The following is a 27818-nucleotide window of genomic DNA, read 5'->3' on the forward strand; positions in this document are numbered from 1 at the left end:
ATGTGCAGGATGTCGTTCAAGGTGAGCCGGGCGCCTCAAGGGGAGAGGGGCGGGGGGATGCGCGTTTGGGTTCCCGCTTTGCGCTTGTCATGCCGGCAGCCCGTGGAGTGCTCTGTCGTGTCCGTGGATTTGGGGGTTGATTTGTTTTAAATTTTTAGGAAAAATGAGGGGTGTAGGGCGGAAGGAAAGGAAGCAGTAGCGTCCTTCCCGGGCTTTGGGGTGCCCCGGGAGTGCTGCGGTGGCCGCTGATGGAGCGGGCGCTTTTCACAGCTGACAGCCCCAAAAGGGTGCGTGCCTTGCGTTACATAAACTGCGAGCCTCCGTGGAGCTTTACGCTGGCTCTGGGGTGGCCGGGCTCCGTGCTCTGGGTTTTGGTGCAGTCAGGAGCCTCCTCCTCACTTTTGCGACCATCTCTGCTGGTGCTGGTTGTGTAATAGTTAGGAGGCAGTCTTTATCCGTGCTCTTCCTTTCAGGCTGTGGTGGCCACTGAAGCCAGATTGGTTCGTTCCCTTTGCCAGATGTGATTCCTGCCACTTTTTGTACTTCTTCCATCCAAACACACACAAGAGCAGTCATTTCAAAAGATTGCCTTAAAGAAGTTTTTTTTTAATTTAAGGACAGAATTAATAAGATTATTTGGCAAAGAGGGAAGCAAGCAGCAATTTACTAATGATGTTAACAGATAATATTTATGATGGATGATCTCCTCTGTTATGCACTTTCTGGATGCTGTGCTTGCCCTTCTCTTATTGATCAGCAGCTCAGTGCCAACACAGCATATTACTTGTGTTGCATTTTTTGATTTGGTGGATTATTCCCTGTACTTGCCTCTCTCCTGACAGGGTGTCTCCCCCCTGGAATGCTGGTGCTTCGATGTCACCGTGTCAATTCAATGGTGGCACAGCAGGTGGTTTCCACCTGCAGTTAAAGCTCTCCTGTGGAGGCAGCAGAGAACCTTTGCTCCAGGGGCAGCTCAGTCTTACACTCGGTGGTGAAATCATAGAACGCCTTGGGTAGGAAGGGACCTTAAAGATTATCATGTTCCAGCCCCCTGCCATAAGCAGGGACACCTTCCACCAGACCACATTGCTCAAAGCCCCATCCAGCCTAGCCATGGACACTTCCAGAGGTGGGGCATCCACAGCTTCTGTGGGCAACATGTTCCAGGGCTCACCACCTTCACAGTAAAGAATCTTTTTCAAATATCCACTCTAAACCTACCCCCTTTCAATTTAAAGACATTTGTCCTTATCCTATCACATGCCCTTGTAAGAAGTCCCTCTGCATCTCTCTTGCTGGTGCCGTTTAGCCACTGGAAGGCTGCTCTAAGGTTTCCTCAGAACCTTCTCTGCTCCAGCCTGAACAATCTCAATTCCTTTGGCCTGTCTTCATAAGAGAGGCACTCTCTCATGATCATCTTCATGGTCCTCTTCTGGATTTGCTCCATCAGGTCCATATCCTTATGTTGGAGGCCCCAGAGCTGAACGTAGTACTCCAGGTGTGGTCTTACCAGAGCAGAATTGAGGGACAGAATCACTTTCCTCAACCTGCTGGTCTGGATTCTTTTGATGTAGCCCAGGATACACTTGGTTTTCTGGACTGCAGTCTCTGTGGTCATCCCCTTTTTTAGTCCTGAATTGGTCTCACGCCTCCTTTCTTTTTTTTCTTAGTTTTTCTGACCCTTTATTCTGTCTATGTGAGTTTTTGCCCACCTTCATTACTCACAAGTATCGACCCTAACAGCCCCATGTTCCTGGTGATGCCAGCTTCTTTTTCTTTCTTATCCTTTCTTATCCTTTCTCTTATCCTTTCTTATCCTTTCTTATCCTTGTTTATTTAACTTGTTCTTCAGGTCTCAGTTTCTGTTCTATCCCTATCAGCTTCTTTTCTGTGCCCTCACAGTTTCTCACACTGTATTCCCTCAAGTTTTCCTGTTCAAAGTAGCTCACTGCTTTCCCTTTCCTCTGAAGAACTGCAGACCATACCTCCCTCCCTCTGTTTTCTCTCCCTTTCCTGTGACATTTTGTTTGGCATTTTCTCGTTCTCTCAGATCATGAACTTAACTTGAATTCTTACTGTTTGCCACTGGCTGTTCACATTTTCCATCTTATTATCCTACTTACCCATGGCATAGCATTTATCTTTCTTTCTCACACAAATATCCTCTCTTCTACCACATTTGGCCAGACTAAACAACATGGACTGGTTTGGAAACTAAGAAAGAAAAGGGAAATTTCTTGCATTTTGCCAGCACAAGGAACAAACCTGTGGTCAGACTAGTGTTCTCTTTTTCCTTTCTATTCTTTCTCTTTGTCTATAGCCCCTTTTCTTTCAAGATCCCTGTTTAAGAACTGCACTCTTCCTCCTCAGTGGTCACCCCACTGTCACCTGCTCTTTCTCTGCAAACAGCAAATCAAAGGTAGGGCAGGGAGCAGGAGCTGGTGGCCACAGCATTTAAATCTTACTTTCCCTCTCAATATTCCTGAAATGACACAGATACCTTAGCACAATTCATTTTTTTTTCTGTATGCCTGCAGAGAAATGGTTTTGTCAGATTTATAATATATATTTTCCTCTAGGCCATTTTTGAAAAGGTGCTTTTTCTAATGTCAATACAGCATGAATATAATGCCAGCTTTCCATCTTTGGGCTCTCATAAAAGCAGACAAACAATCAAAATTATTAGCACAGCCAGATTTTAGAATAATACTTTAGAGAACTTGAAGAAGTGAAGGAACTTTTATCCTGAAAGTTGCTGATGCTGGTACAAGTGACATAATGAAACAAGCAATTTTCATGAAAGCTATTAGCTAATCATTTTCAAATGTTTATTACATTCTGCTCCCAGGCTGTCAGTGCTGAGGATCAGTTGTTTACTTTGAGGATGCTTTGGGAGCAGACTAGCTTTATGATAAGAAGTACATAAAAATTTTGTCCAATTAATCTTTTGAAATTCAACATTACCTCTTGCTAGGAAGTATCTGATGAGACATGACGGAGTTCATAACTGAACAACAGCAGTCACATCCTGCAGCTATAAACCCATTTATTGCTAAAAAATAATTGAATTAATTGGATTATTTACCCCAAAGTGCTGTCTTACATTTTGCCTCCTAGTGATGTCAGTATTGCTGATGAAAATGAAGATCACAGAGATACAGATACAGAGATATAAACTGCCACACAGTACACAATGAGGCTGTACTTGTAAAGTGCCCAGATCATCTGAATGGTTTTGCACTTTCATTCATCTTAGCACGTACAATAGCTCAGATTTGCATCTGATTTTTTTTAATCCAGTCACTGGATGGTTGATGGTCTGAGTGTGCTGTATACTCTACTTTTATACAAGGGATCCCAAGCAACACAGTGGCACAAGGTGAAGTAAAAGTGCTTAATTGGAGTCAGTTCAAATGAGAAAAAACTTAGTTTTGTGTCCTTGGTGCACTGAAGAATTGTTCCACTCCTTGAGTCTGATCCAAAGTATAAGGACAACTCTGCTGGAGAGCTACTGTAGGATGTACAGGAGAGAAAAAAGGGGTAGGAATTTATGACTCATAAGGCCAAAGACTTTGAACTTCTACTTCCCATCCAGGGTCACACTGGACATTTAGTTCTCTTCTCACATGACTGATGAAAACAGGTAAGGAGTTCCTGGATATGGATTCCAGTTCCTGCCTACCTGACCGCTGAAAGTGATGGTGTATGATGAGCCATAATAAAATTCAGTCTGCCACTGTGCTCTTGTAGTTAAAACTGGGGTGGATTAACTAAATCTTTCCCTTTATGGATGTATTGCCATACCTCTAAACTTTCTAAAACTTTAAGGGGTAGTTTGGGACAATAGAAGATAAGGAATTTGATTGTCCCTTCTGTAAGGTCTAAACATAATTTTTTTGCAATAGCTTTCCAGTGAACATCATAATAACAAAGCAAATCAGACAATATTCCTAACTGCCAGCTCTATAAATAATATCTATCTAATAAACCAGAGCAGAAAAGTGCAGCATGAGCCTCTGTGTGCTTAGGTCAATTGTTTCCTTTTACATAAAATTTAAGTGGTTCTAAGGGTTAAGATAGGAAGACGCTACAGTGTTGCTAGCAAGGAGGGTATAACCTGCTATCTCTGTTTTAATCTACATTATCTACAGATAGTCCAGGGAAATACAACAGCTGTGAAAGGATCAGAATTTAGCTTATTTTGTTTGCTAAAATTTTCAGAATCCTGCCCCTGCATGTGCTGGTACAAGAAATACCACTATCAATTTATAGGAAGTGACTTAAAATTTATTGAGTGGTTGCAATGTCTCTCATCTGAAACAGATGCCAATTTTCCAACCTATTGATATTAAAAATGCAACCCATGGAAAGTGTGAGAGACCTGAGATAGATTCAGATTCATGATTCTTGTGTCTGCTGGTTTCTGCAAAGTTTATTGTCTTCATGTCAGTGAACGAAGCAATTTAAACTGTGCTCTATTTGTGCATTTTAAATATAAAGCATAAAGCTATTGAATCCTGATTCCCTGCCATATTACATGTGCACATTGACATTTAGACAAGAAGTGCCTATGTCATTTCTGAAGCGGAATGACTGACTTTAATATCCACTGTGCACTCTCTTTGGGTTATCCTGAAGGCAGGGTTTGCTACAAAGCAATGCCCCTGGGTATTTTTGACTCTGCTTTGGTGTGACTATTGGTGAAGTGATGTTTGGGCCCTTATTAAAATATCTGTAGGTGGTTTGGGCCCTTATTAAAATATAACAGCACAAGCCTGCTCTAGGATATGTGTCATTGCCATCACAGTGTTTCCCCCCACACTTCACCCTTGACAGTGCTTACTGTCAAGGCAGAATATTGGCAGCTGTCTGCTTTGATTGGAAAGAGGGTAGGAGCAAAGTCCATGTCTTTTCTTTCTGTCCTTTTCCTGTGCTGGAGCAGTCATCATTCACTCCTACCCAGGAGATATTGCACATGCCCACAGTCCCAGGGTGTTAATTCTAGGCAGGAGGTAGAACAAGCAGTCTGGGAGATGCATGAGCAACACATTTCCTGTATTGGAACTTTGTGTGAAAAAAAGGAGGAGATGACAGAAAGCAAATCTGAAACCCAAGAGGATGTCCTGCAGCAGGACATGTCAGCAGGATGCTTCAGCTTAACTGCTGAACCAGTACCCACCACAGAAGCAGACAATACAGACATCACTGAGCATGTTGTTTTCTGTGATGTTTCCCTGTGGATCTGGCCTAGCACCATCATTTCTCATTACAGAGCAATCTAAGACACATAGGCTGCCATGGACACAAGGAAGACTTGAAATAACACGAGGAAGCACAGGAAGACTGGTCTCTTTAATTGCAAAAAGAAATTAAATTAACTTCCTTTCCATGCTCTGAGTTTGAAAGAACAGCACACTAAGCTGAAACTTTCCTGGCTTGAATGCAGAATGTATGGGATGTGTATGCTTGCCCAGTGTATTTTCCAAAGTGATTTATTTCTGTTTTCTTTTTTTTTTTTCCCTTTTCCTTTTTTCCACTAGAAAGAAACACCACTTGCCAATGCTGCATTTTGGGCTGCAAGAAAAGGAAACCTGGCTCTCCTCCAGCTGCTGCTGAACAGTGGGCGAGTAGATGTGGACTGCAAAGACAGCGTATGCACACAATGCACCTACAGCCACAGCACTCATTTTGCATCACTTTCCATAGCCCACCGTGCAGAGGGTGCAGTAGGGATCTAACATGAAACATATGAATGTCTTATGGTACTTCAGGATGATTTAAAACCTTCTCCTGTCAGTAATCAAGCTTGAAATGTAAGATAAAATAATGCGATGATTTACATCAGTGGCAAGGGGTTAAGAATTTGCCAGCACTCAAAAATTGTCTTACACAGTTATTTGTGGTGCTGACATTAAAAACACACATCCTAGCACCTCAGGCTTCTCTTTGCAAAGAAATGTCATTGTAGTAATAGATCACAGAGAAGAGTTGGCTGAATTGAGCCCAGGTAGCAATTATTCTGTCAGCTAAAAGACCTTCTCATAATTAGAACAATTGCTGGCCTCCTGAATTCTCCTCCTCCACCCAATCTCTGGACTGGGCACCAACTTGAAGGCACAAGATTGCCAAGCAAGAGAAGCCCAGAGACATGACAGATTTCATGGGAATTTCCTTACTGTAATCGACATGGGTTGAAATTTGTTTTGAGATCAGAAATGGGTTGATAACACAGATAATGAGCAGATAATAAGCCTACAACACATGGTGAGATACTTGATTGTGCTAAGCTGAGTCAAAGAGCAAGGGGAAAAGGAGGTTGAGAAGTCCCAGGGTTCTTTTCTTTGACATTGGGACTGACTGACACAGAGTGATGCTGGCGTTGGTAAGGATTGATGCCACTTCCAGCCCAAAACATGAATTTGCCACAGCTTCTCTTACTTTAATACCTTCAAAGTGTAAGAGATTTTCTAAGCCCATTGATCTTTAATGTGTCTTTTCATTTTCATTTCATTTTTGCACTGTAGGCAAGTATTTGTCCTACAGCACTTCTGGAGCTGCTGCTATGACTGTCCTTCTGACAAGGGAAGGAAGGTTGTTTAAATACAGGCTTGTAGTAAACAGGACAGACATCAGTATAAAAACATAAAGTCACTACTGTTCATTTTTTCTCAAAAACAAGCTAACTTTGGGCAAGGACTTCCACACTGCACTGCAATAATAATTATATCAGACATACCCATTTTCTAGACTAAATTATTTTTTTTACAATAAAGACCGCATGTTTCTTTTCTGTAATGTCACCCATTCCTTCTTTAAATTGAGCTGTTGTGTGTGAATGGTTTTGAAGGATGTGTTTCATCCTTGTGCATGTGGTTTCTGCATATTGTTCATATACTGCATACATATAAATCTTAATTCATTCACTGGAAGTGACCTTATAGTGTACTGAGGGAGTTGAACACGGATTTCTGTACAGAAAGTTCTCTCTTATAATGTGAAGAGTCACTGAGTGAGTTTGCTCTCATTATTTGGATAGGGAATTACTGTTCAAATCACCCAGCCCCTTCTCCTGACTATGACTCAGAATTCTAAGTGACTCAGCTGAGTCACTCAGCTCCTGTGTCTGAGGTTATTCTTCTGGAAATGATGCAGAGACCTTTGAGATTCTCTGCTTAAAAAGAGGGGGAAAAAAGCTGTTTAGAAACTAAGCCCATTCTTTTTATACTTGTTGCACTTATTTTGGGACAATAAGGTATCATAAGCTCCCTCCAGCTTTTTGGCAGAGATGCTGTCTCATCCAGACAGCCTGATTCATTACTGTAGGTGTCTGTTGAAGGTACTGACTTGTTTTTCCTTACTCCCAGCTTGGCACAACAGCTCTGATGGTAGCATCTTACTATGGCCACATAGATTGTGTGCGGGAGTTGGTGTTGCAAGGAGCAGATATCAATCTGCAGAGAGAGGTAGGATTCAAACAGGGCTTGATTAAGTGACTGTTGGTTTGTTACAAATAATAAGAGTGTTGTCTGCTGCTTGTTGCCAATTGTTTCTTTGTCACTTGCTGTATAGTGTATTTATAATATGTATAACAGGCTCTGTTCTGAGGACTTCAGGGAATCAGATACCTGGAGTTTACAATAGAAGATCAGATGCCAGAGGTACATTTATAATAACTCATGAAACATTTTCAGCACATCTGGTCGGTGAGGGTCAGTTACATCTGGGATGTAACCCCCCAGGGTTATGCCATTTATGTAGTTGCAGTTTTACTTTTTGGCAGAACAGTTTACAGATCTCCAGATGGGATAAATTATAAGAAGACCTTTACCTTTTGATTTGCAGCCTGGTCATTAAAACAGACTGGATTGCTAGCACAGGGATTATTTTTGACCCTGTATATTTTGGAGTTTCTGCCTTTTAGTTTGAGCCAACTCATCTCTAGCAGTCACACAGCTTTATCATCTGTACCCTTCCTGCATCTCTGCTTGGCATTCAAGGCATGTCTTGCACCATGACATCAGCATGGAAGGGACATCAGCAACTGATTTTTTTGGGAAATTGCCTTTCACTCATACTCCATGCAGACAGTTGTAAGGATTGCAGTTGCTCTGGTCTGCGTGTTGACTGCTCAAAGAGCAGAATTGCTCTGGGACAACCACTGGTTTTAAGAGAAGAGGAGTGTAAGGAGGGCATGAAATTACATAGGATGGTGGAAGGTCGTGCAGGATAGCAGTGTGCTCATTACTCACAGTACAAGCCAAGGTTTCTTACTTTTCTTGGTTACCTGGAACCAGAGCATTAATCTCATGCTGACATCTCCAAGTTACTGAGTCAGTGAATGCCCTGTTTGATGATGTAGGTGTCTTTGCACTTACTGGCCTAAACTTGCTCTAACCATGATTGTCAGTGTCTTTCAGTGGGGTCCTGTTCTAACAAAACGTACTTAAATACGTCCCTTCCCTTAGGTAAACATTGCTTGGAAAAAAGCAACAAAAGAAAAAGTTAAGGACAGTTTTATGGGGCTGCTCTTGATTATCACTCAGGAAATACTGATTCAACAAATGAACAAAAAAGAAAAACACTGAAAGCCTCCAAAATCACTCTGTGGCAGAAAGGGAGCAAAACAGATGAAGTTTAAGCACTAAAGACCAATGGCACTGTTCTGCAACTAAATGCAGTTACTCCAACCAATGCTCTTGTTCTCTGAAGTTGTGAAGCTCAGGGAAGTGAGAGTCCCATAAATGTGCCTAGGAGAGCGGGCTCTGAAAGGATCTAAATGGGCCAATGTACTATTGTAAAAGCTTTGGGCACCGGAGTGAATTTCCCATCCTGCTTCCATTTCCTGTACTTTCGATAGGGGGTGAGAGAGCCCAAAGTCAGGAAAGCCCCTTCCCTTCCCTTCCCTTCCCTTCCCTTCCCTTCCCTTCCCTTCCCTTCCCTTCCCTTCCCTTCCCTTCCCTTCCCTTCCCTTCCCTTCCCTTCCCTTCCCTTCCCTTCCCTTCCCTTCCCTTCCCTTCCCTTCCCTTCCCTTCCCTTCCCTTCCCTTCCCTTCCCTTCCCTTCCCTTCCCTTCCCTTCCCTTCCCTTCCCTTCCCTTCCCTTCCCTTCCCTTCCCTTCCCTTCCCTTCCCTTCCCTTCCCTTCCCTTCCCTTCCCTTCCCTTCCCTTCCCTTCCCTTCCCTTCCCTTCCCTTCCCTTCCCTCCCCTTCCTCCCAGTTGTGTGGTGCTGGACAGATTTTTCAGTGCAATGGGAAGAAGACTGAGTTAAGATACCTGGTGTCCTCTGGAGTCTTCAAATTCATCATGTTTTTTCACCTGATATTCAACTGATTGAGCTCAATACTTTTTAATTTGAAATGTCTATACTTCAGTCAAGTGTGTTATGTGTTCGTTACTATTTTAATCCATTTTTTCCTTTACAGTCAGGTGCAACTTCTCTGTTCTTTGCTGCACAGCAAGGCCACAACGATGTAGTGAAGTTTCTCTTTTCATTTGGAGCCTCCACTGAATTTAGGAATAAAGTAAGATGACGTGTCTATTTTTGCATGCTGATACATTCTGACAGTCAAGGCTGGGTTTTTGTATTCACATAAACATGACAGGGAAGTGTTAAGATGATGAAATTTCCTCATGTGAACATTTTTGAGTAATGCAAAACATTGTGAAATATAAACTTTGGACTAACTTTTCCTACCTAGACTGAATGGCATAAGTTCATCAAGGTCCCTTGATAGTTCTTCATAAGCCATCCTCCAACACAAGAACAAAGGGTCTTTTTGCACATACCAGGTAGGATCCTGACTTAGGTGTTTGTGTTCTCTGGTTGCATAGAACTCACATTTCATCAACGCTGGGATGTCTCTGCATGCCACCATGGGATACATAAGAATATAATGCCTTCAGTCCTCCCTAAATTCCTACTTTCCTATCTGAGACAAGAAGATGAAATGCGCCTCAGAGTTTTTATTTCTTTGTTCAGGCAGGTCCTTTTCCAAAATCTTCTTAGAATAGCCAAAAGCACAGGTGGCAGGGCCTGGGTTCCTCACTCCTCGTGGGGTCAACAGCAGCAGGATCAGCAGTTCATCACTGACAGCAGTACATCAACCCAGTTTTTTTTGCCCAGGCCGGTATTAGCACCTCTGCTGTCAGCAAACAGGGGGGAAAACAACAAGCTGGCTACATTTTGAAGTGTTTCCATTTTCTGGGGAGGAGGACACTTGCCAGTCACTTATCCTGGGGTCCCTAGTGATGTCTTTGAAGGAGCAGTAGTTCTTTACCCCACAGTAATCAATTTCTCAAGATATTTTAGTCTGTGATTTGAATGATTCTCTCAATCCATACTTGCTTTCTGGAGTCCCTGGAAATACAGGCTCTAAATATAAGGGAATTGATGGAACATCAGAAACTCAGCTCCTTATGCTCTAGGGGCTAAAAATCCTGTTGTTTGTGGCCAGAGTTCCACATGCCCATAGAGCAGGATTCTGATTCCCCAGGGAGCTGTGCTTGTGGTGAGCAACTCTCTGACTGCTGCAGCAATCAGTAATAAAAGCCTGAATGAAATTGTGGCTGCTTAACACAACACAGAGTGCAGCTGTGAAAGTTGGCAATGCAGGAGGTTGCAGTGTTAAATACAACAGCTGTATCTTACTCTGCTGGAAAATCTCATGTGGGACAAATTTCTTGGGTAAGGTTGCACATTCAAATAAATGTTACTTCTCTGATTTTTATTTCAGGGTATGGCTGGGGGTTAGCAAGATTCAGAGGGGTCATCTTCCCTTGCATTCAGCTGGCAAATCAGAGGTTCAGTAGCTTATTCTGTCTAGACAGACAGTTACATCTTCACTCAATTTTTCCACAGCCTGTGAACTAGGAGTTTGTGAAAAGGCCAAGATTTGATCCAAGAAGTGAACAACAGACTTGAAATTGTTTGATCCTTCATGACAATCTTTTATAAAGCATGCAAAATATATTGATGTGAAACACTAGGACAGATAAAAGAGAGCAAAGATGTAAATTATAAAAGGATATTCCTGTGTTCATCCGCTCCAAATGGCTTCCATCTTTGGACAAATGCAAGTTTGGGGTCTACTGTTGCTCACCTTTAAAATTTCATTCCAGACCCTCTTTTCCTGCCTGACCCTGCTTCTGAACCCAGACCTGACTTGGTGCACATGCCAGTCCCAGGTATCTTTTGAGCTGCTGGTTACTCTTCCTCTCCAGGCCACAGCTTCTGTTACACTCAGACAAGCTGGTTGAAAGATAACACCAGCTCCCAAAGGGTGTAACATGGGAAACTGGCATGTGATGTGCATGTGAGATGATTTTCCAACAGCATCACCCAGCGTGTGCCTGAGCAGGAGGCACCAGTCAGGTGTAGTGCATGGACAGTCTACATCTTCCACTGTATCAGTTCATTCTTCTGATTTAATAATGTGGTTTTCATAGCTTGGAATAGTTCCATCATTCTGTTAACAGGTGACCAAGGTGACAGGCTCCTTTATCCCTCCCATGCCCCAGAAACAATATCGTTGATAAAATACACCTTTTCAGGTTAGGGACAAGTCATTTTCTCACTAAGACACTCATCTGGGAGCAGCACTGGAAAAGATGTGGCTTATCCTGTTTTTAAAGGGCAATGCAAAATTAATCAATTTGCAAAGAATATATATATATATATATATATATATATATATATATATATATATATATATATATATTTCTATCATAAATTACTACACAGATTTGGAATAAGCACACAAATTGAATGTATCTGAGAAAACAGAGACTTAACTTAAGGAAATGCAAAGCCCAACATCTTTTTCATGTACTTTTCTGTAAATTGTGATTACTACATCTGTTACTCATATATGAGAATTCTGGACAACTATCTTAACACAGGCACGCTATCCTTGTTTAGCCTTGTATCATTAGAATTGATATTTGCTATAGCAGGCAAAGTAAAACTATTCTAAAATGGTGTAATAAAGTAATTAGCAATAAATGCTGATGTTCCAAGGAGAATTAATAGTACTATTGAAGGTTAATAATTATATAATTATTACATATAATATTAGTCATTAATATTGTTCTGCATTGTCCCAGACAGACATGAGTTCTTAAAAAGCATGGTGGCACATTTTCCAAGCAGCACTGCAGGTTGAACCGTATGTCAGAGGCTGTTTGTCAGCAGACAGTGATGGCAGAAGATCAGTTCTCCTCTGTTCCATTTTTCAGAGATGGTAAAAAAAGGTATAATTCTAAGCCATTTCAAGTGATGATGACACAGGAAAAGGGTCAGCAAATAGACAGGGAAGTCTACACCACTTAGCATGGTGTTACCCAGTGCTGCTGTTCCAAGTATTTTCACTGCAGATTGGCAGCTGCTGTTATGTACTGGCAGCGAGGAGGACAGACCCTGGGCAGGGCAGAAAAATGGTTTCAGGGGAAGAATTGCAGAGGTAGCTGAGAAAAGTCCAACTCCTATCTGAGCTGGAAATATTTGCAGGATTAATAGAAGCTTCATTGTGTTAGGAAAACAGGATATGAGCAAGAAGAGAACCCAAGGCAATGTGCCATCTCTAAGAGGCTGCACAGTGGCCTCCTGCCCACTGCAGAAGGGGTGATAGCCCCAGGAGCCCCTCAGTGCTTGCTCACATGGCCAGCTCCCACTTGCTGCCCTGCTCAGAGTTTCCAAGAGCCTTGCCAGTACCAAAGACGCTGCTTCAGCTTTTTACTTAATCTCAGCTGAAGCCAAAAAGGAAAGAGGTAATCACATGTCTGAAAGGGACGTTAAAACTCCATCAGTAATTTCTTTTTTTATTCCCCACAACTTATCTGCTTTCCCTATGGTCTGTAAAGCGTTGGGGTCTTCAGCTAGAGCTTGCTGGAGTTAAGTCTAAGAGAAAACCAGATGGAAGCTCAACAGAGGCAAGAGGAGGACTGAGTAATAAACCATTGCACTGTTTGACAATTCCTTGATTTAATTAAGCGCTGTCTTATCACATGGTCAGTGGAAAAGTTTCCTGTCCCCAGCCCCTCTTTCTTACAGAAAGATATAAATCTGATTTTTCACAGTGGTACCCCCAACTCAGAGCATGCAGAGGAATCCCAATCCCTTCTGTTGAATGTGTTCAGCTTCATATATCAGACAGACAGCAGAGCAGGTCTTAGAGGTCAGTTATCCTCCTGATCAGGGACCAGATCTTTGAGCCCAGGAATTGTTACGCATTTCTCTCTGCCACAGTAAATATTTGATTCAGAGTGGACCGGTGAAACTGGGGATCATCCAGTGATCCTCTTCTAACCCCTGGACTCTGACCAGACTGATCTAGGAAAACTTGATCGCTGTAGTCCGAAAGATCCAAATGGCGTATTTTGGAATTGTGTTACTCTTTCCAAAAAAAAAAAATTATCTGTCTAAAACTGTTCACAGGGTTGAACCAAACACTTGGCCAGGAACCCCTTTTTGAATTAGTTAAACATGTCTTGAGAGAGTGTTGCCATTCTTAACCCCAAGCTGTCACATCTCCCGAGGTGGGATCACACACTGGGATTCCAAGTGTTGGGCTTCAGCTCTGCTGTGCCAGCTGGGGTTAGCTTTGCAGGCCTGCCTTTTGCTTGGGACCTGTCCCTTGGTTCCCTACAGAAATTATGATAATAACCAATCAATCTTCTAAAAACAACAGAAGTTTGTGGAGAACACAAGAATTTTAGAAAACAAAAGCCAGACCATAAAGCAGTAAACAAACTTTTCCCATATGCAACCAACTGAGCATGTCTATTTACCCTCCATACATGGAACTTTAATATTTTTAAGCTTCCTAAAACCTTCCTTCCCTGCCTCTCCACAGAGGACCTTCAGTGTGGATAGCACAGTTTCTCTTCTTAATTCACTAACCTTTGTCTCTCAACATCATTCACGGAAAAAGTCTTTAAAAATTTCTCTGTGTTTTTTTGTTTTGTTTTGTTTATAGCCCTTTGATCCAGTAAATCACCCCTTGAACAAAGTGGCCTTCACTTGGCTGGGGAGAGGAAATAGGTTACGTGAAGCTATTAGCTTTTCCATTGTATTTTAAATGTGTATAAGGTGTTTTTTAATCCAAGAACAGTTATGATTGCTTTTGTGTTTTGTTCCAGCAGTTCCCATTAAGTTACAGTAGTTGAATTTGGCAGGAAAGTCTAATATCTCATAAGAGAAACTTAACTCCACTGGCCTGATTACACACTTTATTTAGTCAAATAATCCAGAATTAATAGGCAATTCATGGACTGTCACACAACAGCCTCACATCTCTGGCTTTGCTGACACCCAAGCCTTCTTTTCTTTTCAATGTTGTGGCAGGAAGGGTGAATATGAGGTTTTGGGGGTAGTTATAAATAGTGCCTGTGGGTTAGTTCAGTCATGTCAGAGCTTGAATTTTCACCAGGCTATTACAGCCATGAAATTGCACCATTGATTAATAAATTTGATTGGCGCTTCTCGTTATAAAAGACCCATTTGGTCACTCAAGCTGCAACTTCTTTTGTGGAAATCTGTCTGTGTGGAAAATTTCAGACAACTTTGGAGTTGCTTCAGAGAAAAAGTCTAGGCCAAAGCACAGTCTTACGTCCACATTAATAGCAGCTCTAGAAACCATTTACATGAAATACTTTAGATAGTTTATTTTGTGGAGGAGAGGTTTGAGACTGGGAGAAGGCTGGGGAGGAGAGAGAAGACCTGTGGTGGGGACCTTTTGGGGTGTGCATCATCTTTGCCTGATGGCTTGGTGCCATCCCAGGCAGACAACAAGAACTTGCTGTGCATAACAGTGTCTGAAATACTGGTAATTTCTGAGTGGGGCACAGCACATTTAAGATGGCAAGACCCACATTTGCTGTCTCAGTTGTTTGAGCTGTTTTGGAGTCAATCACCAGTGACACTGAGGTGTTTCCCTCCTAGCTGGCTCCCAAGGGAGTGTTTCTACCAGCAGGGATTGATGCATGTGCCTAGGTCTCCCTTTAGTGGTGATATGCAGCAACTCAAACTGCCTGGGATTGATCCCACCTGCAGGAATCACTTCTCAAGCAGCGGTAACAGTGCTTTCACTGGTGGTCATGCCTTTGGCCAGACTCACACTTCCACAGTCAGCTAGCACACTTTAAAATGCTTCCTCTCTGCTCAGCTTCAGGCCAACAAGCCATCGATGAGAGGCAGGACAAAACAGGCACAAGGTTCTGGCCAAAGAGGAGCAGAAGATCAGTAGACTCTGGAGCAGTGGAAAGGTGTGCTGTCCTTCCATCAGTGGAAGAGTTTGGCAGGCATGAGGAATTTGGCTGTAAAAGGAAGAGACATGGAGGAGCTTGAAGCTGTTAAAGGAACAAAGCTTCTAATAGAAAGGCAGAAGATGAGGAATGAAAAACAGAATTTTCTTTGTTCCTTTCCCTTCCTAAAAAAACTCAGGAGAAAAATTTATATCGTGACTGAGCCAAGTTGAAAGATTTACACGTCAACACTTGGCATTAAAGTTATGAAAGATTCAGTAGCTACTCATCACAGAACTGCTGTGAGCCAAATTCTGTAAAGTCTTAAAGTTTGTCTCTTTTTTTTTTTTTTATGGTGAAGTTCAGCCCAGCACCTGACCTCTCACCTGACTGTACCCATTCTTTTTTGTTTTCACAGGATGGAGGCACAGCTCTGCTGGCTGCCTGTCAGTATGGGCATGCAAAAGTAGTGGAAACTCTGCTGAAGCACGGCGCCAACATTCACGATCAACTCTATGTGAGTTATTTGACACACACAATATTGACAATGGTGGTGGTGGAACAAATGTGCTGTTGCTTGGACAACAGCAGACACCCTGGCTCCAGCACAGACAGGCATTTGCCAAACGCTGCAGTTTTATAGTACTCTGTTCCTCTAAGATGTGGATTCTGTTAACTGTCTGCTTTTCATGATGCTGAGAGAAGTAGCACAAAATCAGAAAAGATTCTTTGGCTGCCTTTGGGTTCATGATCTGTATGGAGGATATGTACCAAATGTGGAACAGACTTGTGCTACCCATTAGCCTTGGATGAAAGAGCATGTCATGTTCTACCATGATATGCAGGAGAGTGAATAGCTCTAGAGCCTCTGAAGTACAGTAGTTTTCTGCCAGAAAGAGTAACAAAAATTAAAATCTTTAAATTACTTCAAAGCATTTTTTTTAAATATCAATTAAAATTATTTGGTATTTATGAATTTCCAGTTTGCCAGTGTTTTGGGCAAAGTAAGGTTAAAATGGCTGAACTGATGTTATTTAGTTGACTTTTCTGAAAGTTGGATTGAACCAATGAAGCTCTGGATTTAATTTACTCCAACAGAGACACAGATAAGTTGAGTTTTTCAGCATTCAACAGAAACAAGTAGCAGATTTTGCCTCTGCTTCCCACCCCACTCTTTCCTACCCCAGGGCACTCAAGACTGACAAAGAGGAAGTTGTTTCTCTGAGATATATGAGTCTTTTCAGCTGTTTCCTTTCGCTTTGGATCTGTTGCAGTCCCTACTGGCTTGCAGGGGAGCTGAGATCTGGTGACTGCAGAAGTGGTCATAGGGGGATCCCACCTCAGTGTTGCCTCACCCCTCATTTATAAATAAGGTTGTTCCACCCTTGCTGTTGTGCAAATTGTCTTTCTGATCTGAGGGTAGTGATTCATCCCTCTGCAGGGTAATCCCAGGGGCTGCCACTCAGTTTAAAAATAGCTATGCTGCCACACCTGCAGACTCTTACCCAGAGGTCAAGGCAGTAAAATTACTTCCTTGTTGTCTCTTCTGGAAATGAGCAGTATTTGCAATTGGATTTTAAAATGTACTTTTATTGCTCACAGACGTTGGGCAAAGCCACTCAGAAAGAGTTGTGTAATAAAATAAGAATACGATCGCTTGAAAAAAGTGTTGTCTAGCTCTTTTTATGGGCCATACTGCATTTGTCAAATCGTACCTGGATGGCAGTTTCACTGGCAGCCAAATGGGAGGGATTTTGAGCATACATTTGGATACTCCTCCCAGAACCATCAAGATCAATGTTTTAATCTTAAATTGACTGATGTGAGGGATCAGGAGAGCAAGAGACAGAAGAATACTCTAACTGAATAGTATTTCTTGCAAAAATTCTTTATAGCCTCAAAACAGCATTCTCATTACAGCATCCATTCAAATCAAATAGATATCAGTGAATGCAAGGATCTCCATTTTGATTGATCCTACAATAAAGAGTTTTAATATTTAGAGTATTTAATTTAGAGTGTTTTAATATTACACAACCTTGTTTACTTTCTAAATTCAAGTGTTCTCTGTCTCTGGAGGAGAGTGTTCTCTGGCTCTGGTACTGCCAGGTTTTTTCATCTACTCATGCAGCAACCAGAGAAAACAGCCCACCAGAGGGCCCAGGGACAGGCATTAATAGTACCAGCAGACACCTCTTTTGTTTACCAGGACATTTGTCTTGAAATCAATGTCAAACATCCTGAATTCAGTCCCTGGGGCACTATATTCAGCTCATGCTTCACCAAGTCTGTGCTGAGTTTTTCAGCTAGGGGAGTAGCTGTGCACAATTTCTCTGCAGACAACAGCATTTAGTCCAAACATAGTGATATGCCAACAAGGTCAACAGCAGGCTTTCACTAAAATGCTCTGTATTTTGTGATAAGCACCTGCCTGAGTTGGCATGAGAGGTGTACTTGCACATCTGAGATGCAGGAAAGGGGTTAATTCCTGTCTCTATTTCAATGAAAAGATTCTCGCCTCCTGGGAAAACTTGTCCTAGCACATCCTGTGCTTAGTGCTGGGGATGTAGGATGGGTAAACACCTGTCCCACCCTGAATACAGATTTCTACTTATAGTTGGTTAGATAGATTATAATGCTGTTTGAAAATGTTCCATCAAAAACACGTAATGAAATATGACTTATAATTTTTTTTCCTATGGAAGGGGTTTCTCTGAAGTAAACTTCTGAGAACATCTGCACATGAAAGACATGTCAAAGAAAAATAAAACCCTGTATATGTTCACAATTTATTCTTTCACAAGCTTTTTGCAGGAAAATTCTGGTTTCTTATATGGCTATGAAATACTTTCAGATCACTATATTCTTGTAGAAGAACCATCACCTAGATTACAGGTGAAGATTCTTCTACAAGATGTGCCAGAGCAGAAGCATGGTGGTTTCTGGGGTGGCACAGTAGTATGGCACAGGCCTTACTCCTTCAGCCTCAGTGCAGTCTTACAAAGTACCTGACATCTCTCCACCATGTATCCATGTAGCAGAACACTTCTGCATGAACATATAAAAGCTAAATGAACCTATATTACTGTACAGGAGCTAATTTCTAGTTATGTAGCTCAATGCCTCAAAGAACTAGACTCTTTGTATTCCAGACACAGGATTTAATGCTGGATTTGAAATATGATGGGAGCCAGTATTTGTTCATACTGAATGAAAATGTTGTCACAGTTTATTATGAACTAGACTTTGCATTTTGGTAGTTATTTCTTGAGCGTGGCTGTATATCTGCTGTTACAAAGCATAATGACTAAAGACTGAGAACTTAATTCAATTTGATTTGGTTTTGTGTGGAAAAATGGCATCACTTCAATGCAGTGTAAGACTGATGTGTTTGTTCTTAGGATGGAGCTTCTGCAATTTTCCTGGCGGCACAAGGAGGATATCTGGATGTGATCCGATTGCTGCTTTCTTCAGGAGCAAAGGTCAACCAGCCACGACAGGTATGATCAACACTTCAGGGCAGAATTTTATAGTTCTAGTCTTATAGTTATGAAAATTAACACTGGAATTTTCTCCAGGCATTGGGTTTCTGTGGAGGTGTTTCATTGGAAGGTGGTTTGTGGCTGTGTCAACATTCTGTGTTTTAGTTCAGATTGGTAACATGATTTTGAAGTCAATACCTCAGTCATTTCTGAAAGAATTGGAACTGGCTCTACATCTACACGTTACACCCGATGAGCGACCATCCCTGGAGGTTTTTAAAAGACAGTGTAGATGTGGTACTTGGGCACATGGTTTGGTGGTGGACTTGGCCCTGCTGGATTAATGTTTGGACTCAGATCTTTTCTAGCCTAAATGATGCTATGATTCTAGAGCAGATCAAACCACTCCTTTAAACAGGTTAGGACCACATGCATGTTTGGTTCAGGCACCAAACTAAATCAAAATAAAACCCTCCATCAACCCTCCAGTATGGAATGTTGATGTAAGGGCCTTGCACTACCTCTTGCAGCCCCCAATCTGTTTGTGTTGGACATTACCTTTGAAGGTCTACACTGCCTACAACATCCCTGAGTTCTTTTGAAAATTGTTTGAAAAGCTTTTGAAAATCTGGGCGCTCTAGGAGGAGGCAGCACTAAATTTGAAATCTCCAGACCTTCAGACATGGTTTCGGTGTCAAAGTTTATCTTTGAGAATTGTTTTTATTTTTAGTTTAACTTTTGTTTATTTGTTAGTTTTACTTTGCATCATTCCTGTGCACTCTGAAATTCAAACATGAGTGTTGCTTTTATCTCTGGAAGTTCTTGATACATATGGAAAACTCTTCTCCCCATTTCCAGCTAGTCACTCTAGTGGGCATGATGTTGCTAACACAGACCAGCAGTGGCAGCTGTAAGCATGAAATTAGCTCCTCTGCAAGCAGTAGGGCTGCTGTTTGATCATTAAATGGGAAGTGTGAGCTAGATTTGTGGCTGGTTCAGAGATCCCTGCTAGGGGGTCAGGGGCTGGGTCCACTGTGCATCACTGGATGCTGGAGTTAGGCAAGGGTGCAAGGGGCTTTCTAGGTTTTAAACTAACTGTGGGATAGGTAAGCATAGGTGGCATACAGAGACATGCATGAAAGCTCTCTTGATCTCCAAATAAAAGGGTTTCTTAATTGTTTAGCTGTTTCTTGACTCTAAAATCAGTGCCTGAACAGCCAGAGGTGGAGTTAAACAGATAGTATTTACACCCAGCACATAGAAATGTCTGGTCAGAGATGGAGCCTCTCAGGAATCTTTACCTGCTTTAAGAGACCCTTGCCTGTGTTCTGCTGAAACCCTGCAGGCAAGGTAGCTGTCCTGGGTCTTCAGTGCACATTTGAAATTGATGGGATAAGGTCTTGTCCTTGTAATTAGTCATGCATGTCAGCCAGGTGGCTGTGATCACTGACTGCAGCAAGTGAAAAAGCAGCAGGCAAGAGCAAATGAGTGTGAAAACTCTTAATAACAGTGGACAACGTGGCATGAGACAAGCTCTGCCAGGTATTTTCAGTATTTCCTTTCATGTGCACCAAAAGCCTGACAAATCATAGCCTGGCAACAGACACTGATCTATATGCTTCTGCTGCATGTGTAGGTCTGTGTACACTCCTAGCTGTGGAAAGAGGATTAGTACTTTAAGTGCCTTAACTGAAACAGTTTTCCTGCTGCCCCTATCCCTCTGAGCACCAGAGCACCCCTGAGCACCAGAGCTGTGCTGGCAGCTACCCCCAGATTGATGCATTAGCTGCTCCTAGGTTGCCTCCACACTGTCGCCCTAGAAAAAGCTTAAGAAATGTTAAAAGCTGTTAATTATGTCTAAAGTTTCAATGTAGAAGGAGAGACCAAGGCATGCCTTAATGCCTTTTGAGTAAGTCAAAATAAGGTTGGAGAGCTTTAGATCTGGCTGAACGCTGTTGCCATTAAAACTGCTTTCTGCTATCTGTAATTATAATGCAGCTAATTCTTTCTGACGTTATTTTTTTAGCTCTCTAATCCAATTTCTGCAACACAATGTTTCACGAGGCAATTTTAAATCTTAGTTAAGGCAAAGACTTGTCCTTGTGTGAATGTTCCTCCTGGCTCCTGTGTTTCATCTCCAGCAGGACAGACCTTCTTTGCTTGAGGGTACCTCCGATCCCTGCTAAGATTATGCCTGGATAAGTGCGTGGCATTTGTATTTGGGCCCACTGTAATCTGAAACATTTCCTCAACAAATGGAACATTTTTACTGTTTAATTAGTCAAGTAATGGTTGGATGGACTTCAGTCTGTTTCTTACTAACAAATGGATTTGTACTTTGTTAGAAGGGGGTGTGTTGGTCATGAGGAATGTAGCTCTAGAAGGGGCAGTTTTGATGCCAGACAATTCTCATTTACAAGCTACATTGCTCTCTGTGGTAAAAAACTTTTCCAGGCAACATTGCCTCAAATACAGGGCTGCAGAGTGCCAGGTGTGAGTTCATCTTCTCCTTCCTCGTGGTTTCCAAGTTTTCCTCTCTACCTAGGGAATTTGGTGGTTTAACCCACGTACCTGCTCATGTGTCTGCCTTCAATGTCTCCTCCTGCTGCTGTGGTGGGTACCAGTGCCCCCTCAGTCAGGTGTCCCACCTCCTGCCCCATGGGGGTATTTCTGACACCACAGAGCATTTTGGATGGTCCTGGCTGTCTACATGCAAGCCCTTCAGCTCTCACAAGACCAAATAGTGAAGCTTCCTGGAAAGTTTCTTCCCTGGCAGTGTCCTTTCTCTTAGGTTGTAATTGCCTTCTGCCCTTGCCAAAATTGAGGAGCTGGGCAGGAATTCTTTTGTCATCTTTTTGTCTAGACAGAGCTGGGAGCAATGTCTGAAGCCTGCTACAGGAGATGTTTCTATGCTTCTTCAACTTACAAAACAAAGCTGTAAGATTCTTTGCCAATGCTGTTTTGGCAGTCTGTGTCCCAACAGGCTTTATTCTGGCTGGCTAAGCAGATTCAAAATAACCTGAAAATTAATGACTTTTTTCTTAGCACTTGATCTGCAATTACACATACATGTAAGCCTATAAATCCATATAGGGTTGCACTTCAGCAAGCAAGAAATTTGGTATTGGCAAATTAGTTGTATTAGTGCAAGTAGACTAATAGGCAGAGCAGTGGAGGACATGACACTGAGTAACCTGAGAGTAGGGGTTGTCTGCCCCTGGGAATACCTACTGGAAATTTGAGGGGTCTGGCCTTTTCTAAAATGTCAAGCCATAAACAAAAGTTGAGATTCAAAGCTGCAAGATGAAGTCATTAGTTAATGGGTAAGAGAAAGAGCATTAATATTTTCAGTCAGATTATATTTGGAACTTCTGGCTGTTGGATATAACAGAGTGTTGTCCGTATAGCTTGTAACTAAATGTGGAAAAAAGAACACATTACAAACCTATGGGATATTTAAAATTATTCTAGGAATGCAGTGATCTGCAGTCTGCTGGCTGAGCAGAGGGACAAGGAAAGGAGAGCAGCTTTTGAACTGCATCTTTTCCTACTCTCACTTTCTTCCTGACTCATCTCCAAGCCCTTGTATCTATTTACACATGAATTCTCAGGTGACCTCTTAGTAAAATGTAGTATCTGCTTTGCATCATTCACCAACATGACAATGGGCAGAAAGCTCATCTACTCCATATAAATACAGATATTTGCATAAACCTGAGTGCCAGATGCTGTTTGCTTAGGAGAAAGAAACTGACCGTAGTCAATGTGAGCCCATCATTATCTTCACTATCTTTCTTCTCTTCAGGCTAACTCCTTCAATACAGCCACTCTTCCTGATAATGTACTTTTGTCTCTATCCTATAGCTGAGGTGCTGAGGATAATGTCTGACAGCAATACTATTAAGGACAATTAACAGGAGCAGTGATATTACTCAACATTTGCACCTCCTTTTGCTCCTTTTCGTGCCTGAAAATAGGGGTTGTTCCTACAAATTTCCCTGTGAGTAAACAAAAGCTGCTCTATTTCCCATGCTGAGCTTGTGGTTTCATTGCTTGTTTAAATACAAGCGTGGATTTGCACAGCATTGGTTCTTCACACAGATTAAATTGTGTAGGCTGCTTTCAGATATTTTCCAAGTTTTACAATCTTTTTCAATGCACCTTTTGCTATTTTCTAGAGCCCTCTGGTGGGGGGAGATTAGAAAAATATGAAGTGTCAGCTTACTGGTAGGGAAAACACTAAAATAAATAAATTGGAGAGGGACAGGTTTTGCCATCAAACTAACATCACATACTCTCTATACAAGGCGGCTTTTGTTACTTTTGAATCACAAAGAACACTTGCATTAACAGGATATATACCAGAATGAGTTCAGTCACTAATTTCAGTGAGTTAATTTATAGAGAAATTATACAAGGGTGGGCAAAGATTACCTTTCTCACCATTTGAGAATACTGAAGATCTCAGGATGTGAATTTGTTCCTTCTCAGAATCAGAAAAAGCAAAGCCCAGATTATTATATCAAAGGAAGAAATAACTTTTCTCTTTCCTTCAAAGGATTAATTCAGAGTTCATGGAAAGAAGAGAACTGATTCAATAGTGGTTTTCTGGGTTGCATGAGCAAGTCATAGGAATCTTCAGGTGGCACTGGGAAGAGAGACTATTTCTTTGATCAAGGTGGCAATACCTTATTTAATGTAAAAAGTTGATTTCTCCTGAAACTTCTCATTAAGGCTGTTTTTGAAGTCTCAGTTTAGTTTGTCTTCCTCTTTCAAGCCAAGCCCACAGGCTGCAGAGGGTGGTGAGGGGAGCTGGCAAGCCCTAAAGGCAGAAGCAGGCACCCTGCTTTGTGAGGCCTCACTTCTGCATTAAAGTCCATACAGGCAAAGCCTTTTATAAAGGCCCGTGAAAATTAGTTTGGTACTACAAAACTGCTGGAGTCTGGAGAATCAGACCATTTAGAATCAAAAAGAGGAAGGGACACAAAAAACGAAATTCTATTTGCAGTGAGAAATACTCATGGTGCTTCAACTCCCTTTTGCCTTTGGGAGGGAAATCCATAGCAAAGTTTAGCTTACTCTGAATGTGCATTTTCTGAGGCTTTGTGCTCAAATAATGATTGCACAGGACTTTTCCAAAGCAGATTTTTTTCATGCTGGATTCCTTGATAATTGCCTTGTTTTGTAGTGGAGTTTTGAAGATAAAATTTCTGAAATACTTACCTTCACTGTAAGGCAGGATGTTTTTACCCAGTTCCCTGAGGGTGGATAATGTAATTCAGTACTGAAATTGGTGATCACCTTGCATTGCTCCCTAGCTTCTGTAAACAACTTTCACTCCCTGTGTGCAGGCACCCGGCTGCAGAATCTGCCTGTGCATGCTGAAGTTTGTCTGTATCCCCTGTCTCATCTAATCACCTTGAGTTCAAAGTACACAGGATACCTTTAGCCCCCGTGTTTCAAACTTCCCTGTGTATTTTAGGCATGGCTGGTGCCTTACTGGGCTTTAATTTCACAGAGCAATGCACATTTCTGGCAAACTATGCAAGAGAAGGCAATAAAGGGGGCTCTACTCCACAAACTGAAGCAGTCCTAACTTAATACACCAACCTACCACACAGGTTTGGACACAGCTTTGCATTTGTCTCCCTGTAGGATTTGATTGAGGTATTGATGTACATCAATTCCAGTAGGCTTGGGCAGTAAAATATCAGAGGGCACTGAAGTGAAGCCATCCGCAGTCATATTTTGTTTGCAGGACGGGACAGCTCCCCTGTGGATTGCCTCGCAGATGGGTCACAGTGAGGTGGTGCGAGTGATGCTGCTCCGGGGAGCCGAGCGAGACGCCGCGCGCGATGTGAGTAGCACTTCCTCCTGCGCTCTGTCTGCAGCTTAGTGCCTCACTTGGGGGCTGTAAGTCTGCCTGGATGGAGGCTCGGTGCCTCCAGAGTCTGTCCTGTTTGTCAGGTTGCAAAGTCCCACCACAGCTTTCCTTTCCCCTGTTGTGTCTGGGACAGCTTCCTGGAGGGATCTTCTGGAATAAGGGAATGGAAATGTCCACATAGCTGAGAGACAAAGATGGTATATGGTGTCACTGGTTCATTTTATCCTGAAGTTTTCACCAGAGAAACAGTCCTCCAGGTACCCTAAAACCAGCAGTGCATGCTGTGGAGGTGCTCCCTCAAAGGTGATGAGCAGAGGAGACTCTCCTTTCAGATGTGTGGGGAGAGCTGGCATTTCCCTCCAGCTTTTTCTTCCCCTCCAGCTTCCCCTGCAAAGGGAATGCAGGCAAGGCATTTTTGATATTCCTCTTTTTTTAAAGGATGGTACCACTGCTTTACTGAAGGCTGCCATTAAAGGCTACAACAATGTGATAGAAGAGTTGCTGAAATTCTCTCCCACACTTGGCCTGCTGAAGGTTAGTAGTGAAACACAGAGATTTTTTTATGCAGAACATAGGAAGACAAAGGGTCTGATGAAAAATCTGTCATTTATGACTACTCTAGTGGAAGATGATAGGAGTTTGAGCCAAAAGAAGTCAAGAAAAAAAAGAAATTGTCTTTTTTAGCCTTAATGCCACTCACAAATCTTTTTAAACAAAACTGTGAATTTAATTCTTGGAATGAGGAAGCACATTGTGTCACAGAGGAAATTCTGCTTTTTGTCACTTGATTTTATTTCTCCTGTAAGTAGATTACTCTTGACTGCACACTTTTAACATTATACCCAGCCTTCCATTGCATTTAGTAGGCAAAATAGTCTAAAAGATCTGTTGTGAGCAGATTCTCTACTTGATTTTGTTTTCCTCTGAATTCATAAAGTAACTTGAAAAATAACAGCTATTTGGAAGCTGCTTTTTAATGGCTGACCTAATTTTATGTGTCCATAAATCACATACTTTGATAGCCTCTGTGCATGCAAATGATTGGCAAACTTAATGTACTTGAAAATGTAGGTGGCATCAACTTAGTTATTAATTTTGAGTATGAAATAGCTTCCACACATATTTGAACTGTCAGTTTGCAACCACAAACAAACAAAAGGCCAGCCATAAAACCCCCCACCTATCAGCTGCCTGACACTGAGGCCATTAATCATCAGAGAGAGAAGATAGAATGCACAGATGGCTTCCATTACTGCTCGTGCTTCTGTTTCACTTATTAATGACTGATTTTGCCAGGCAGAAACAAGTGCTGCGTTCATGTCACCTCTGATCTATTGCCAAGGCTGATTATTAAAAGGAAATACTGCTGTGGTAATGTGATCTTGACTCTCATTCTTATTAAAGCATTTAAAATCACATCCTTCACACCCCACTAGGGGCTGCCAGCACCCTCAAGCAGACCCTATGCCTTTGATGGCCTAATCTCTCCCATGTTACTTCTTTCTCACTCGTAGGTCTGTTCTTTGCAAGCATTTGTGTTTCACTGCCTTTTGCTTTTCTTCCCATGCATGGGACCAACATCTCCGCTGGCATTTGCTAGAATGGGACCTCTGCTCTCCATGCAGCCGTCCTGAGTGGCAACGTGAGGACAGTGGCGCTGCTCCTTGAGGCAGGAGCGGATCCGTGCCTGAGGAACAAGGTAGGTCCTGGCTCGCCATCCTCCCAGGCACGGGAGGAGCGCTCAGCAGTAGAGCCATGTGTGCCATCGAGGTGGGGGCAGCCCATGTTTCTGTGTGGAATTCAGGGCATTGCCAATACAAAAAAAAAAAAGAATAAAAACTCCCAAATTACATGCACCTTTCCCATATCTTACGTAGATCTGTTAGGTTTTTTTTAATTAGTTTTGCATTCTTTTGATAACAGCAATTTTTCTATTGCTGTTATCTAAGTAAACTTTTCACAGTTTTATTCTGTGAAGTGTTTAAAAATTACATGTTTGATAATTCTGTGAATATGTCTTCTTCTGACATGTTTCTGAACTATTTGCTGCTAGGGTTTCATATGGGTTTGTTAAGATGTAAATGAATGATCTGGCATTGACTTCTGGGTGAGTGAAAGTTTGTAAAACATGTAATCCAGGAGACATATATTGTAAATATTTTGGTCATTTAATATAAAATCTCCAGCTTTTAATTTCTTCATCATTCCACTTGATGGCAGTACAGTTAATGCCACTCACACAGTAGTCTCTGTTAATAGACATTTTGGGTTTATAATATAACCTGAAAATGCACAAGGTTTTTCTGCTACTGATAGTGATCTACAGCAGCAGGGGTGTGCAGTAGAAGAAAGTGTGTGGCTGAAGCCTCTCCTACTGTTTTCCTTTTTTTTTAATTTTTGTAAACAGCATGCCATTTGGCATGACAGAGTACAGAATTACTGATTTTCAGAAGCAGCTTCATCATAAATACTTTGTGTTACCAAAATTGTATTCAATAAATAAAAAAACCAATAACAAACTCATGTTCTATTACCAGCCTTACATCATAACACTATTTTAAGTCATCCCTTGGAGTTTTATGGACATTAGTACATAAGGACTTGCCTCATCTCCCTTGAAAAATCAGCAGCTATTCTCTCCTTTACTGCTGTGGCAGAAGCATAAGGAACCCAAGGGCATTTAGCCTGGACAGTCAGCACAAAATAAGCTGTCACTCAAATTCCATTCTGGGATTGTTTTGAAGACTTAAATGAGACTTGAACAGTGTAAGATAGTTTCCTAAGATATTTTCAGCAGTGCTGGAGACAACACTAGAAAAAACCTACGTCATTATAATGACCAGTATGAACTTCTCTAGAGTGTAATGCTTTCAACTATGTTTGGGAAATACTCTTTCATTTCTGCTAACCTCAAGGGGTTTTTTGTTCCAGGCAAATGAATTGCCAGCAGAACTAACAAAAAATGAACGCATCCTCCGACTCCTCCGTGCTAAGGAAAAGCAAAGGAAAAGCTAATGCAGCCCTACAGCAGATGCAGTTTGACAGAGATGTGCCCTGACCTCAAGCAGCATGACAGTAATCCTAGGTTGGAACAGTTTGAGAACTGATTAGCCTGTCCAGTAGACGCTCCCTGAACACCACAGGGTTACCACAGGCTGGGGTCTCTACCTGGCATCGCTGAATGCGGAACCGTGACGAGAGCAGGGGGTGGCCC

The 27818-nt window shown here is 42.0% G+C and overlaps 1 protein-coding gene across 2 annotated transcripts; it reads left to right on the top strand.

The window, feature by feature from the left end:
- ANKRD29 (ankyrin repeat domain 29) lies at positions 1–27619 on the top strand (the record flags this gene model as incomplete). Of its 2 annotated transcripts, XM_084209137.1 has the most annotated exons (10): positions 1–21; positions 5541–5651; positions 7365–7463; positions 9421–9519; positions 15657–15755; positions 18640–18738; positions 24479–24577; positions 25043–25138; positions 26205–26303; positions 27536–27619. In XM_084209137.1, 10 exons carry the CDS (start codon positions 1–3, stop codon positions 27617–27619), a joined length of 906 nt encoding a protein of 301 aa, XP_084065263.1. The 2 variants fall into 2 exon arrangements, with proteins under 2 accessions (XP_084065263.1, XP_084065264.1); XM_084209138.1 differs by lacking the exon at positions 26205–26303.
- Between the last annotated feature and the right edge of the window lie 199 nt (positions 27620–27818).

Source organism: Fringilla coelebs (assembly GCF_963513975.1).
Source record: "Fringilla coelebs genome assembly, chromosome: 1".
NCBI lineage: Eukaryota > Metazoa > Chordata > Aves > Passeriformes > Fringillidae > Fringilla > Fringilla coelebs.